The sequence below is a fragment of the Morus notabilis genome, unplaced genomic scaffold (assembly GCF_000414095.1).
Source record: "Morus notabilis unplaced genomic scaffold, ASM41409v2 Scaffold96, whole genome shotgun sequence".
Classification (NCBI taxonomy): domain Eukaryota; kingdom Viridiplantae; phylum Streptophyta; class Magnoliopsida; order Rosales; family Moraceae; genus Morus; species Morus notabilis.
In genome coordinates this window covers 281,290-297,008 of record NW_010367009.1, presented here as the reverse complement: position 1 = coordinate 297,008, position 15,719 = coordinate 281,290, and the positions used below count along the sequence as shown (strand labels likewise).

At 34.8% G+C, this 15,719-nt stretch overlaps 2 protein-coding genes and 1 pseudogene across 2 annotated transcripts; 2 read left to right on the top strand and 1 right to left on the bottom strand.

Moving 5' to 3' along the window:
- The first annotated feature begins 2,699 nt into the window (after nt 1–2,699).
- LOC21401470 (probable arabinosyltransferase ARAD1) lies at nt 2,700–6,437 on the top strand. Its single transcript, XM_010111542.2, has 3 exons — nt 2,700–3,740; nt 4,988–5,353; nt 5,896–6,437. Exons 1-3 carry the CDS (start codon nt 2,940–2,942, stop codon nt 6,076–6,078), a joined length of 1,350 nt encoding a protein of 449 aa, XP_010109844.1. The 5' UTR covers nt 2,700–2,939; the 3' UTR covers nt 6,079–6,437.
- Nucleotides 6,438–7,153: 716 nt separating this feature from the next.
- Nucleotides 7,154–10,242, bottom strand: LOC21401468 (alkane hydroxylase MAH1). Its single transcript, XM_024174368.1, has 3 exons — nt 9,730–10,242; nt 7,550–7,929; nt 7,154–7,445 (listed from the first exon to the last, which is right to left on the bottom strand). The coding sequence occupies exons 1-3, from the start codon at nt 10,240–10,242 to the stop codon at nt 7,154–7,156; spliced, it is 1,185 nt and encodes a 394-aa protein (XP_024030136.1).
- A 4,574-nt stretch (nt 10,243–14,816) lies between these two features.
- LOC21401466 overlaps nt 14,817–15,719 on the top strand; it is a 14,266-nt pseudogene continuing 13,363 nt past the window's right edge.

Below are 15,719 nucleotides of genomic sequence, written 5' to 3'. Positions count from 1 at the left end.
TGTTTAAAATAATAATCAGAACAATAATTTGCTTAGGATAGTTATAAATTATTTTTCAACTTCTAGTGCTACACTCTTTTAAGGGGAAAAACGCTTCTACAGATTTTCTTTTTGATCATAACGGAACCCTTCAGGCATCAACCATCATCTACGCGTTGGTCTGCTATTCTTTATTAATGAACCAATAAACAGTTAATAATAAAAATCGTATTAATAAATTACAACACAAAAAAAGACAAATGATATAAAAGACAGTCTAAAAAATGGGGCATAGAAGGCATTATTAAAAGGGCAAAACAATATGAGGAGAAATAAATATATTACATCGTTATTTACAAAAAAACAGCTTTAAATCCGTTTCTCGGCTCTTTTCTATTCCTTTTATTTAATAAAGGATTCTTTTTTTTTTTTTTTTTTGACGCAGAAAAAGGTTAAATTTTTTTTTAAAAAAAAAAAAAAAAAAAAAAAAAAAAAAAAAAAGTAAAGAACTTTCATAATACTATTTTATTTATGTCATTCTTGTTATATTTATCCTATGTCATTAATAATCTATAAGTTATGTACAGATGTACTATTCGTAACTGCAGATTGGTTATTTTGCGCAACCTGACAAAAATAAATTCCTATGCAGATTACCTCTTTGACGTGGTGATTAGCCGTAAAAAAACAACAGCAACAAAGAACTCTTCCGCTTCTCAACACCCAAGAACGACAAGACCACGTCCTTTGGTCAACGACGGCGATCGATCCGGATCCAACAGCTTTAACGTACGCCGAAACAAACAGCGTGACCTGATCCGATGCATTAGGATTCTTGCGTGCATCGTTCCTCTTCCAGCAATATCCCTGCTCCTCCATCCACTCGACCAGATCCGAAACCACGTCAGCAACCGGAGATCCGACGTGGCGTCCACGCAACCTCCTCGGGAGGTCAACTACGACCGCAGAATCCGACTTACCGGGATTTTCTCGGACGAGCGAAACGAACAAGACGAGGACGAAGAGGAGGAAGAAAATGACGGCAGGTAGCGCCTGCTGAAAGAGCCAAGCCCTGCGCTTTGCGTTCATGTTGTTCTTGTGGGGACATTAGTTTACTCACATGTCATTTGTGCTAATTCATTGAGGAATTATTCAAGAGTACGTAATATCGAGATATTTATGGATATTGAACTGTTTAGGAGTGAGCGGTGGAGTGGTTGTATCGGGAAGGTTGCATGGTGGCCTTCTGATTATGCTGCGGGTTTGTTTGTTTGGTGCTACTTTTGGACTTTTAGATTGGAAGGGGCATCTCAATTATTCTTTTCTTTGTTTTTGTTACTCGATCGGCTCTCTTGTCTTAATTTGTATGCCCAAATTAATTTTTCTTACAGGACGTTGACGTAGAACTGAGGTACAAGTGACAAAAAAAGGTACCAAGCGACTTTTTTTTTCCCCCTAATTTTCTTTTTGATTTCGTGTAAATTCGTGGTCATCCATCAATTTTCACATATTTCGCCACAATGGAGTATATTTAAGTTTGGAATGACCATTAAAATGAAATGACGATTTTTAAAATTCAATTATTTCTATACTTAGTTGGACAGAATTTCTATTCCATCAAATAGTTGAATAACAATTCCTCAAGTAAACAGTTGAATAATTATTTCATTTTAAAACTGATATTAATTGAAATTCTCTAGATATCTCTCCTAACCCTGTAAAATTTACTTTAAATACCTTTCTCATCATCCCAATTCTAAACTATTAATAATAATTAAGTGAATGACTATTTTAGTCAAAACATATACTATTTCATTCTATTCCAATGACTAACTGAACATTATATTGTGGTTACAATTTTAATTTCAATACTCAACTAAACAATAGAATTTAAACAATTTATTTGATCTATTTCTCTTCTCATCCGCCCGTTAAATAATAGAATTTGAACAAATCATTTAATGTCGGCGTCTAGGAGCCTTGCGATGATAATCGGCACCATGCTGACGAGGGGATTTCATGAAAGTCGTAGTTTAGCAATGGAATTTAGAGGAGATCTCAAGGTTTCAAAGAGATCTTGAGGTCGTCGTTTACGTCGCGCGTTCGATTGGCATTTGCGATAGAGTTTGGTCGGAGAAGAAGACTAGGCGGAGAAGAAAACCAACGAACATGAGTTTATTGTAACGGAGGTACTTTGTGTTTTTAAGTTATTTGGTGTAAATTATGCTATAAATTTTTATCCCCTTCAATTTTTGCTATTAATTTTAATCCCCTCTCTAGTTTTTTCAAAAGTAGAAAATAAGATCAATACCTTTAGAGTATATAAATTTAGATTTTTATTTTTTACTTTTGATTAATACTCTTTTTAATCAAATATTATAGTAAAAAGAGTATTAATTATGAGTAAAAAGTAAAAATTTAAAATTATAAACTTTAAAAAAATAAAAAATTTATCTTTGAGAGTGTATAAGTCTGGATCTTTATTCTTTATTCTTAATAAATATCATTTTGTTAATATAATTATTTGACTAAAAAAATTATGAATTAAGAATAGAAAGTAAAAATCTTAACACGTTTATTTTTAAAGAATATTCGTTAAGATTACTCTATATTTTAATAATAAGTTTAAGAATAAGTTGAATAATTTTCTAAATTTAGACCAGCTCGACACAATTATCTGGACCGGCTGAAACCAAACATATGGGCCGTACCATGGGCAGGTCCTTTCCTTACGTATCACAGAAGGCGGGGGTTGGGTTAACTCACAATTGTGCGCTCCACCTGCGCACCTTAACAGCATGCGCTGCCCGAAACTCGAAAGCAATGAGCTCCCAACTCAAAAACCAGGGAAAACCAGAAAACCTCCGTCTTCGCATTCCCATGACGTGACCCTCGACGATCCACCGGAAAAACAAAAACCCAAACTCTAACCCTAACCCTAGCTTCGAATTCCCGCAAAAATGGCGAGAAAAGCTTCTCTGGCGAAGAAATCCCTGGCCACGGTCTGCTTCGTTCTGGCCATCTACGCCGTCATCAACATCTTCCACTTCCCCAGCGCCAGTGATCCGAATCTTGCCTTGGACTTCTCCGATCGGACCTCCGTGACCTCTTCTTTTCGTAAGAATCTCCAATTTCACAACCCCGAAAGCTCCGTCAAGATCTACCTCTACGATCTCCCTCACCGCTTCACATACGGAGTGATCCGACACCACTCCTTAGCTCGCGGCGGTCGACCGCCGGAAGACGCGACGGCGCTGAGCTACCCCGGCCACCAGCACATGGCCGAGTGGCACCTCTTCAAAGATCTCACCCGACCCGAATCCGACCGGCTTGGGTCGGCAATTGTCCGAGTTTCCGATCCCGACGAGGCCGATTTGTTCTATGTTCCGTTTTTCTCTTCGTTGAGCTTGATAGTCAACCCGGTCCGGTCCGAACCGGGGGCTGAGCCGGTTTACAGCGACGAGGAGACGCAGGTGGCGTTGGCCGAGTGGCTGGAGGAGCAGGAGTACTGGAAGAGGAACACTGGGCGCGATCATGTGATCGTGGCCTCGGACCCGAATGCTCTGTACAAGGTGATCGATCGGGTTAAGAACAGTGTACTGCTTGTGTCGGATTTCGGGAGGTTGAAGAATGACCAGGGGTCGCTCGTTAAGGACGTGATTCTGCCGTATTCGCATCGGGTTAATGCGTATAATGGCGATGTTGGGGTTGGGAATCGCGGCACTCTGTTGTTCTTTATGGGCGCTCGATATCGCAAGGAGGTGATAATGTTTACCTATTTCTTTATTCATTGCGTTTGCTTTTTAGTCACTGAGTTATTTTTTTTGTTGTGTTCTTGTGGGGATGTTTCTGTTATTGTTTCGTCTAAATTGCTAGATTATTAACGTTTTTGTAATGCTGCAATGAGCTCTGTTTCAACCTCTGCAATTGGAAACTTCCTTTTTGACTTTTAAATTGCATTTTTGTTTTTCGAGTTAAACTCGCCGGAGCTCTAAGAATTAAAGGTCCAAACAATGAGGAAGAGAGACCCAAAAATTCGTAGTGTAATCAGCAATTTGGTTAATTTAGAAATCCCCTGTATCTGTATAGTGGGATCGAGATCGAAGCTTGAGGCTTGATGAACATACAACTCATGTTATGTACCAGCCAGGTGAAGGGTGTAGTGTGATTGTTCATAAATGGATTAGTTTTTTGAAACATTTAATTAGGATTTGTAACCATCCAACTTGCAACACTCACAAATGAGATATAAACTTAATAAACTAGGCTGGCTGGGAGAGACACTGCTAAATAACAGGTTATTGCAGCGTGTAAAAGTCTCGGACACGAAAGGAAAGCCTTTCAGTTTTAGTTGTGTTTTTTAATTTTTTTTTAGTTTTATTTTCATGCCATGGGTTGAAGCATTTCTTACGTATTTAAATGTGGCATTTAAAAAGCTCCCTTTTTTTCTCCCTTGGCAATGTTGGATCTGTTGTTTGTACGACTGTTCTCACAATCTCTGCATTGTAGAACTCTTTTTTAGTGTCGGGCTTGATTTCTTGTGTAAAATGTAGAAAATTTCTCCGAACTTCTCTCTGATACCATTCTACTCTGTCGGCTCAATTTAACTGGTAGCCAAGAGCGTGAAACCTACATGGCCCACAAGTGGACCCCACTAGACGACCCTATCTCACTCCCTACCAATATGAGAATTTTCATTATAGTGTTGTGATGAGTCTAATGTGAAGAAGGTTCATTTTTTGGGGCACTTTTTTATGCCCGTGTGTTTGATTACTATATTTATATTCATTCATTTTGGCATTCTTTACGATCACTGAGGGTGCATTTGTTTCAAGGGTTTTTGTTCAAACCATGGTTCTTAGTTCTATTACAGTGTTTTTCTCTCACAAAAAAATTGAATTTCAAAAGTCAAAATCAAAATCATTCGTTTGAATCCATGAACTAAACGGACCCTTATTTATTGGGTCTAACCATTTCTTTTTTTCTCTCTGTATTTCATTTACTGCAGGGTGGTAAGATCCGTAACTTGCTATTCCAATTACTTGAAAATGAAGAGGATGTTGTAATTAAACATGGAGCTCAATCCAGGGAGAGCCGGCGGGCTGCCTCACATGGGATGCATACATCTAAGTTCTGTTTAAATCCTGCTGGTGATACACCATCTGCCTGCCGACTTTTTGATTCCATTGTTAGCTTGTGTGTGCCAGTAATAATCAGTGATGACATTGAGCTACCTTTCGAGGATGTTATAGATTACAGGAAGATTGCGATATTTATTGAAACCACTGTGGCTTTGAAACCAGGATATTTGGTTTCAATGTTGAGAGCAATATCTGATGAAAGAATCCTAGAGTATCAAAAAGAGCTGAAAGAGGTTAGACTGTTCACTCACTTGCTCTCTATCTTTGCATACGTCATGTGTGTACACCACATGTGTTAAAATGTACGTATCTACATACATTGCATACATGATCAGCGGAACAGGGAGAAAAAAAAGAGAGAAGAAAATAATAGATGTGTACCTATATGTTTAGATGTGATGCCTGATCATCTTGAACCTGTTTTGTAACTTATGTCATCCTGATCATTTTATTTTCTATTTGATGCCTGGAAAGCGTGGAGAACATCATTTATGATAATGTTTGTTAAACATGGATCGTATATTATAAATAGTGGGTTGGACTTGACTGAAAACATTTATGCTTAGAAAATTTGAAATAGCAATTTCCCAATTTGTACAGCTGTTTGTGCCTTGAGCTAACAGCAATTTGTTCGTTGGCTCTCTATTTATAGGCGTGTTCATGCTATGAAATATTGAAAACTTTTGTTGGGTGATTTGATTTTAACAATTGAGATGACTAGTATAACATATGTTTTGCATAGATCGATCTCTGAACCTAAATGATATAAATGCAGGTGAAGCATTATTTTGAATATGGAAGCTCAACCGTGAATGAGATCTGGCGCCAGGTTGCGCAGAAGCTACCCCTGATTAAATTGATGATTAACCGTGACAAACGCCTTGTCAAAACGAACTTTACTGGACCAGATTGCTCTTGTATATGTTCAAACCAGACCGGGATTGTAACGAGTGTATGACAGCACTATTTCGCTATGACTGGATGGTGTGATTCTCGTAGCTATACTAGTCGTCTTTCATCTGACTAGACTGCTCGATGTAAAGCAGTTTTGGAGCATAACATCTGGAAAGTCTTCCATGGTTGACCTCAGAGACTGAATTGAAAGATGGGACCATTTTAGTGGTGCATAAAATCGGCCACTGATTTCTTCCAAAGGTACATGGATTTTTTCCAATTAATTGCCCTTTTTCAGCCACCATAGCTTGGCTACAAGTTTCATAGGTTTTGCTGTACAATTTAGAGTAGCTCCTTTTTTTATTTGTAATTGTAAGTTCTTTTATACATGTTAGGTAATAAAATCATAGGTATATTTTATTCTTTTAACGTGCCACTGTCACTATTTCTCTCGCCTGCATGTATCAGAGTAGAAAAAAAAAAAAAAAGAGTGAAGTTATCCAGTTTTTTTATACTTTCTGCTGTTTGTATAGTGACCTGATGTGGTTAGATGGGATTTTCACTGGTCTCTAGCACGTCTGATTTTCAGTCATGTCTTAGTATATGAAAAACCCAAAAGCAGATTTACAAGCAAAATAATAATAATAATAATAAGAATAAAATAAAATCAACTCATTTTCCACAGTAGTTTAGATCAAGGATTTGAATCAACGTCTCTTGAGGAACGTTTACATTTAAGAAGTTTGGCAAAGAGATAGCAATAATTTCAAAAATAATGAGAGAAATTATTTGCAGCTCTACACCGGCAATATTGCAGCTGGGTTTGTATCTAAATAGCTATTTTTCTATAATCTTTTTGTCTCGGATTACAATGCTGCACACGAGATGCAAACTATCCAAGATGGATGGATGGATAGGAATCAAATATGTATTTCCTTGTGTTGTTCGTCAGTCTATCGAGAGATCAAACTGATGTTCTTAATAAATTATCGAGACCAAATTGATGTTCTTAACAGTAGAACCTAAATGGCTTCTGGTGCATAAAGTTTCACGAAACACAAGTAGAATGTTATTTTAATTTGATGACGGACATATTTTTGCGTCTCAAATTGTTCAGTACTAGAAGAATGCTAGCTCTGTCAAATTGATCTTTTTGAAACCTTTACCTTCAAGCCATGTTTCATGTGAAGAACTACCGCTAAACGCGGGGAAACGATATGCCTTTCAAGCACTTGAAGACGGTAATTACTAAGGACCGCAGTGGCAATAGCGTTCATCTGAATCAAAGACATGTCTTTGCCTAGACAAAGCCTTGGCCCTGTATTGAAGGCTATGAACTTGTGAGATGGTACATAGACAAGGCCTCCTTGTTCCGCGATCCATCTCTCCGGCTTGAATTCCAAACAGTCTTTACCCCACAAGTCTTCCATCCTTCAGATGGGTGCGTTGCAACAAGCCTGAAAAACCACGCGAGACATGCGCTCACACTGGCTATGCCTGCTGCGACGAAATTGAGCGCGGTATCCCTCAGAAACTTGTCGGATTGCGGTCTCAAGGAACCCGAGATTTTTGCTTCTTTCTCTTCGTCCTCCAAATAACTCGTTAGCACGTCGGAGTTGGCGTTGTCATCGTCCTTTCTAATTTCACTTCTTGTCGAATGTTCTTCTCGTTTTAGTAAGATGCTTTGGTTAAAGAATTGTTCAAAAAGTTGTATTATCCGTTTTAGCCTTCCTTCTATTCCAATAGAGAGCCGCCTCTGCAACTTCCAGTAGATTTTCGGGACAACATATCTGCGGAATAAAGCATCCTCTAGTTCTCCAAAAGCTTTTTGGTATGATCCTTCTGGGAAGTTATTTGATCGGGAAAATGGATCACAACCGAAAAACAATGAGAATGAGTTGATAAATGCTATCCGCTGCATCACTTCTTGCAAGTCAACTTGTTTATTTATTTATGCTGATTAGCGTCCGTTTAGTTCGTTGATTCAAGTTTTTAATTCGAGTTGAGATGTGACGTTATGTGAGAGTTTTTTACTGTAGAAAAAAAGTTAGTTGTGACCGTTTCTGAGAGTTTTTTACTGTAGCAAAACTCGAATCGGCAAAATGAACGGTAAACTGGTGGAAAAATCACGTTTACTTATTTTTGAAGTGGAATCCTAAGGTGGGATCATCATATTACTTTATGGAACGTTGATCTCAACCTTATGATTTGAATCCTACGGCACTTAAACTGTGGATATAATGAGAATCATCCGATTTAAATTCCATGGCTGCGATAGATATGGCCTTACAGTAAGGGCAACCACACTTGAATCTTCCAATACTATAAAAATTGATCCAAAAAAACTCAACTATATATTATTAGAATTTATTTAACGATTACGTCTCAACTCTGTGGCATGTTCACACATTTTCAGTGATGAATTATTTGAAATTACACATCGTCTGAGATTTGAGAAATTATAATTATTTCAAACTTCAGAAAGTTAATTATTTCAAACTTCAAAGAGTAATGCATCTCATTCATTGTTCGTGTCATTTAACTCATATTTGGCAAAATCTTTTTCCCATATTGTTCTATCCTTTTATAGCAATTTATAAGGGAAAAAAAAAAGTCTTAACTTATAAGAGTAACAAAAGGTTTACGTATTTACTATTTTATGTTCTTTGTGAATTAAAGAAAAAAAATTAAAATCAAAGTACATAATGTAGTGTTAAATGTATCTTGCCTAGCGTGCCGACATTAACGTATCATGTTATACCTCGTGTCATATTGTGCTTGACCTAACGCGCTCAACACTTAAACCCAACACGCCCTATGAGATGGGTTCATACTCAATATGGCCCATAAATTAATGTGTTGTGCCGTGCTGAATGCGTAGCTATATCGTTCTTTCTACAACTGGGTCGGCTCAGCCCATTTGACAGCTCTATTTATATATGGTAGCATCATGTATAGATATTTTGTGTGTGCCAACTAAAAATATTCATTTGCATAGTGCACATATACAAAAAATATCATAAGTATATATATGTATATATATTAATAATGGTTTTAATAATTACTGTTTATAAAAATAATGACAGTTAATGTGCATTAAATTTAAAGAGCTAAGAAAGTTGTTTTAATCAATTCTTAAGGTTTAGTTGTTAATTAATTTGTTACAAAGTATATTGCACTGTTGCACCCAAAACTAGTTATTTTGCATGATGAACCTCGTACTTTTAATTTTAATAAAATACATTTAAACTTTAAAATCAGCTACAATTGATGTCTAATAGTTCACGAACATTTATCAAATTGACCATTAATTAAGACATGAGATTCGAACATGAAAAGTAAATATTCTCGTTTTTCAAATCGTGTTATGTACGATCTTGTATATTGAACCGTCAATTTAATAACACCATTAGCTATTAGATTTCAACTGAAATTGATTTTAAAATTTAGGGTGCATTTTATCATAGTTGAAAGTTTAGAATTCATCACGCAAAAAAACCAATAATTTAAGGTGCAACATTACTATTTACACTTCTTATAATAAGTCATATGAAATACCACATTATCAAATGCAATTATAGTATGCACTCATTTATATAATTTAAGTAACAACATAACCTACATATATAATGTATATATAGAGAAAGCGTAGTTAGTTCTGACAGTATATATATATATAAATATATATATATATATATATATTTATATATATAACCTGAGTTCTCGTTTCGTGGACATGATCAAGAACTGGGATAAGGGCGTGCACGATGTTCTTGTGCATGGCTTTGGCAACAAACAACTCGAACTTGGTCTGTCCAAGAATCAAGGACTGAAACATTTTTCTTTGCTTTCTCCATGAATCGGAATCGGCATTCAAAATCCCATCTCCAAGATGCTCCTCAAAGATGTCCCTGAACTCCGGACCCTTTGGATAGTTGGCAAATTTTTTGGCCAAGATATACTGCACGTTGACAGGATCACATGTGGCCAGAAAATCCATGTTGGCCAACCAAGGTCCTTCGATCTCAAACGTGCCTCCATTTTGCATGAGAAATTCCGTTCCTGAATCGTGGATGCTTTCCAGTCGTTTAAGAAGATCTGGAAGCATTCCGACCGCAGGCCAGCTTGAGAATGCTCCATTTTTTTTTATGATCTTCCTCCGATATTTGCGGAGGAGGATGAAGTTAAGAATCACTACTACTAGAATGATCATCTCCCAAGTACCCATCAATGGAGGTGTTACATATAACAAAATGTTTCTTTCATATTGCTCTTTCCATTTATAGAGAATATGAGAATCAAAGAATCAAATTTACTGTTTAATTTAAAGAAATTAAATTAATTTTTAACTTACTTTTTTGTGCTTATCATGAGATGATATATTATGACTTAATTAATTAGATACTAATTAGAACACTAAAAACTAGATAGTATATTTTAATTTGAGAATCAATATATATATATATATTTTTTTCTTTTGAGGAAAGCAATAAAAATATTATTGGGCAGTATGGACCCGAGATCTATGTATTTAATGTGTAATCTCCAGCAATCTCACATGGTCAGTATTCTATTTAAATATCTTCCATTAGTGGATGGTTATAATGAGATTCTCATTTTGATAGAAGTCAGAACCAAACCAGCAACCTCCCCGAAACCCCATATTGATAAGGTCTTGTGTTCACAGTCATAGACTCATCCTTATACCCAATACCTCAGAGCTCATACCCAATACCTTATTTGCAATTTAATGAGTTTCGACTATGTTGATGGGTCAAACCCAATGAACCAATTCAATCATGGACTCTTTAAACATATAACAAAATTTTAATAGTAAAATTTTTAAAATGTTATGAGAATAGAAATTTTTTTATTAAAATAATGACTATAAGTTACAACTTTATTTAAGTTCATATTCGTTTGTAAAATTTGAGTTTAAATTTGAGTTTTAATTCGAATTTTAACTGGAGTTTGAGACTAAAATCTGAATTCAAGTTTCCCCTTCAACTCAAGTTCTTAAACTCAAACTCAAGTTAATGAACAGTATTTTTTTATTCTAAAAAATGTCACAACTTTTTTTGTTTTAATTCCGATTGAGATGATTTTTTTATGTGTTCACAACAAAGAGACGAATAAAATCTCACTCATATACCCTATTAAAATTTTTTATCACCATTAAATTTTTATTAAAATACTATTTAAATACAAATTCAAGTTTTGATCTACTCAAATAGATTCTCAATTCAAATCATAACTCAAATGTGCACATCCAAACACAAACTCAAGTTACAATTTGAACTAAAATTATAACTCAAATTCAACTAAAGATCTACACTCAAATTATCATAACTAAAATATACAACTGAACAAGCCTGAAATTTTCTATGAAGTGTAATTATCACTTCAAAATCAAACAACACCTTACTGCACGCGCATTTGGTTCGGGCCATAAACACCATACTTTATATGCCAAAAGTTGCATGAAAGAGTAATTTAAGGCCCGTTTAGTTTGCTGATTCGAGTTTTTAATTCGAGTTAAGATATTATTTTATGTGAGAACTTTTTACTGTAGCAAAAAAGTTAAATGTGACTATTTTTAAAAAAAATTTACTGTAACAAAACTCGAATTCTAAACTCGAATCGGTGAAATGAACCGAACCTTAATAAGTCATGATTTTTCTTTTTAATTTTTGATTCATAACTTGTTTAATTAAATAATTACACTAATAAAATATATTTATTAAGAATAAAAAATAAAAATGCAGACTCATTTTTTAAAAATGAAAAGATAAATATTATCGGTCAGCTTCATAGTTTCTTCCTTTGTGTGTTTTTTCTTTTCTCTTTTTGTAATTATTGTTAGGGCCCTTTGTATAAATAGACTAAGTAAAAAGTATTTTTAAGTAAATAAACCACACAAAAAATAAATTGAGTAAATGGGCCAACTTCCACATCAGCTATTCCGCGTCATCAATAACCGACCAACCAGACCAAGAACAGACCAAGAACCGACCACCAGACCAAGAACCGACCACCAGATCAAGAACAGACCAAGAACCGACCACCAGACTAAGAACAGACCACCAGACCAAGAACAAATCAAGAATCGACCACCAGATCAAGAACAGACCAAGAACCGACCGACCAGACCAAGAACAGACCAATAACAAACTCTAATAAAACATTAAAAACATACATTTTTACATATTTTTTTATTTTTTAGGTATTAATAACCATTGTAATTTATAAAATAGAAAAAAATATTGGTAAAAAGAGAAAAAACCAAGAACAGACCAAGATGTTCTTGGTCTGTTCTTAGTTTTTTTTATTTTTTACCAATTTTTTTTCTCTTTAATAAATTAAATATCTCTCCAATCTTCGGGACTAGTTCGAAGCTTATCAAAAAAAAAAAAAAACATCATTGTCTATTATTGGTCAGGTGTTGTCGGTTCTTGGTCTGTTCTTGGTCTGTTTTTAGTCTGTTATTGGTTTTTTAATATTTTACCAATTTTTTTCTCTTTTATAAATTAAATGTCTCTCCAATCTTCAGGACTAGTTCGAAGCTTTCAAAAAAAAAAAATACATCACTGGCTATTCTTGGTCAAGTGTTGTCGGTTCTTGGTATGTTCTTGGTTTTTTCTTTTTTTATCAAATTTTTTTTCTCTTTTATAAATTAAATGTCTCTCAAATCTTTTGGACTAGTTGGAAGCTTTCCAAAAAAAAAAAACAACATCATTGTCTGGTCAAGTATTGTCGGTTCTTGATCTGTTCTTGGTCCGTTTTTAGTCTATTCTTGGTTTTTTAATATTTTACCAAATTTTTTTTCTCTTTTATAAATTAAATATTTCTCTAATCTTCGGGACTAGTTCGAAACTTTCCAAAAAAAAAAAATAACATCATTGTCTATTCTTGGTCAAGTGTTGTCGGTTCTTGGTCTGTTCTTGGTCTGTTCTTAGTCTGTTCTTAGTTTTTTAATATTTTACCAAATTTTTTTCCCTTTTATAAATTAAATATCTCTCCAATCTTCTGGACTAATTCGAAGCTTTCTAAAAAAAAAAAAAAAACAACATCATTGTCTATTATTGGTCAAGTGTTGTCGGTTCTTGGTCTGTTCTTAGTCTGTTCTTGGTTTTTTAATATTTTACCAATTTTTTTTCTCTTTTATAAATTAAATGTCTCTCCAATCTTCATGACTAGTTTGAAGCTTTCCAAAAAAAAAAAAAAAAAAACACATCATTGGCTATTCTTGGTCAAGTGTTGTCGGTTCTTGGTCTGTTCTTGATTTTTTCTTTTTTTACCAAATTTTTTTCTCTTTTATAAATTAAATGTCTCTCCAATCTTTTGGACTAGTTCGAAGCTTTCTAAAAAAAAAAACAACATCATTGTCTATTTGTGGTCAAGTGTTGTCGGTTCTTGGTCTGTTCTTGGTCTGTTCTTAGTTTTTTAATATTTTACCAAATTTTTTTTCTCTTTTATAAATTAAATATCTCTTCAATCTTCGGGACTAGTTCGAAGCTTTCCAAAAAAAAAAAAAAACATCATTATCTATTCTTGGTTAAGTGTTGTCGGTTCTTGGTCTGTTCTTGGTCTGTTCTTAGTCTGTTCTTGGTTTTTTAATATTTTACCAAATTTTTTTCTCTTTTATAAATTAAATATCTCTCCAATCTTCGGGACTAGTTCGAAGCTTTCTAAAAAAAAAAAAAACAACAACATTGTCTATTCTTGGTCAAGTGTTGTCGGTTCTTAGTATGTTCTTAGTCTGTTCTTGGTTTTTTAATATTTTACCAATTTTTTTTTTCTATTTTATAAATTAAATATCTCTCCAATCTTCGGGACTAGTTCGAAGCTTTCCAAAAAAAAAAAAACAACATCATTGTCTATTCTTAGTCAAGTGTTGTCGATTCTTGGTCTGTTCTTAGTCTGATCTTGGTTTTTTAATATTTTACCAAATTTTTTTTCTCTTTTATAAATTAAATATCTCTCCAATCTTCGGGACTAGTTCGAAGCTTTCCAAAAAAAAAAAAACAACATCATTGTCTATTCTTGGTCAAGTGTTGTTGGTTCTTTGTCTGTTCTGAGTCTGTTCTTGATTTTTTAATAGTTTACCAATTTTTTTCTCTTTTATAAATTAAATATCTCTCTAATCTTATGGACTAGTTTGAAGCTTTTCAAATAAAAAAAAACAACATCATTGTCTATTCTTGGTCAAGTGTTGTCGGTTCTTGGTATGTTCTTGGTCTGTTCTTAGTCTGTTCTTGGTTTTTTAATATTTTACCAAATTTTTTTTCTCTTTTATAAATTAAATATCTCTCCAATCTTCGGGACTAGTTCGAAGCTTTTAAAAAAAAAAAAACATCATTGTCTATTCTTGATTAGGTGTTGTCGATTCTTGGTATGTTCTTGATTTTTTCTTTTTTTACCAAATTTTTTTCTCTTTTATAAATTACAATAGTCATTCATACCCAAAAAATCAAAATATATGTAAAAATGTATGTTTTTAATGTTTTATTAGAGTTTGTTATTGGTCTGTTATTGGTCTGGTCGGTCGATTCTTGGTCTGTTCTTAGTCTGGTGGTCGGTTCTTGTTCTGTTCTTGGTCTGTTCTTGATCTGGTGGTATGTTCTTTATCTGGTGGTCGGTTCTTGATCTGTTCTTAGTTTGATGGTCGATTCTTAGTCTGGTGGTCGGTTCTTGGTCTGTTGTTGGTCTGGTGGTCGGTTCTTTGTCTGTTCTTGATTTGGTGGTCGGTTCTTAGTCTGTTCTTAGTTTGTTGGTTTATTCTTAGTCTGGTGGTCGGTGGAAATGGTTGGTCTGCGTTGGGGTTGGTCGGTCGGCGTTCAAGATGGTCAATCGGTGTTCGTGAGGATCGGTCGGCGTTTAGGGAAGGTTGGTCAGCATTGGGGTGGAAATGGTCAGTCACCGTTGGGGTTGGTCGGTCGGCGTTCGAGAGGGTCGGGTCAGAGTTCTAGAGGGTCGGTCGGCATTCAGGATAGTCAGTCGATGTTTGTGAGGATCGATCGGCGTTTGAGGAATGTCGTTCAACGTTGAGGTAGTTGGTGAGAACCAGAGGAGAGAGAGAGAGGAAAATGGGTCCGGGCATGGAAGGAAAAAGAAAAAGAAAATCAGTCAGGATAAGGATCTGTTCAGTTTTAAAAGAATAAAAATTAAAATGTACACATAGATTAAAATGGAGTTCATTTTTTAACACGTAAGTGGTTTTTTGTTATGAAAAAAAATGGTTTAGATTCCCAATTCTTCTGGTCTCTTTCATCAAAATTTCTCTTATTGTTGGCCAATTTAGATCTGTCGCTATTGAGAGAGCAGGCAATAATGTTAGATAAGGCTAATTCTTTTGCTTGAATGTTTGAAAACGCTAATTGAAAGAAAATGTTTTTTTTTTTTTTCTCTTTTTTTCCTTAACAACACCGTAAATAATTTCAACATGACCCTTTTGGAAAACCCTTTTCTTTCCAAAGTACTTACCGAGAGCATTAACGACTAGAAACACCTTATTAACCACGAGAAACCGGAGAAAAAAGTAACAAAAACCTTACCATTATATATATATATATATATTAGCAGTGATTCCTTTCCACTAGCCCCTGCACCCAAAAATTTTCAGCTGCGTCTCTTTTTTTCACGTCCCTCAAAACTTATACAATCTCATTTTTATAATGAGATTTCTTGAAGAAGAAGAAGGGAAAG

What these genes read in the sequence shown, in the direction of transcription:
- LOC21401470 (XM_010111542.2), top strand. Translation starts at nt 2,940, where the DNA reads ATGGCGAGAAAAGCTTCTCTGGCGAAGAAATCCCTGGCCACGGTCTGC. An exon ending in GCGCTCGATATCGCAAGGAG is followed by an intron (nt 3,741 to 4,987) that starts GTGATAATGTTT and finishes CATTTACTGCAG; the next exon opens with GGTGGTAAGATCCGTAACTT. An exon ending in ATCAAAAAGAGCTGAAAGAG is followed by an intron (nt 5,354 to 5,895) that starts GTTAGACTGTTC and finishes ATATAAATGCAG; the next exon opens with GTGAAGCATTATTTTGAATA.
- LOC21401468 (XM_024174368.1), bottom strand. Translation starts at nt 10,242, where the DNA reads ATGGGTACTTGGGAGATGATCATTCTAGTAGTAGTGATTCTTAACTTC. An exon ending in TCCACGAAACGAGAACTCAG is followed by an intron (nt 7,930 to 9,729) that starts GTTATATATATA and finishes GAAGTGATGCAG; the next exon opens with CGGATAGCATTTATCAACTC. An exon ending in TTGAGACCGCAATCCGACAA is followed by an intron (nt 7,446 to 7,549) that starts GTTTCTGAGGGA and finishes ACCCATCTGAAG; the next exon opens with GATGGAAGACTTGTGGGGTA.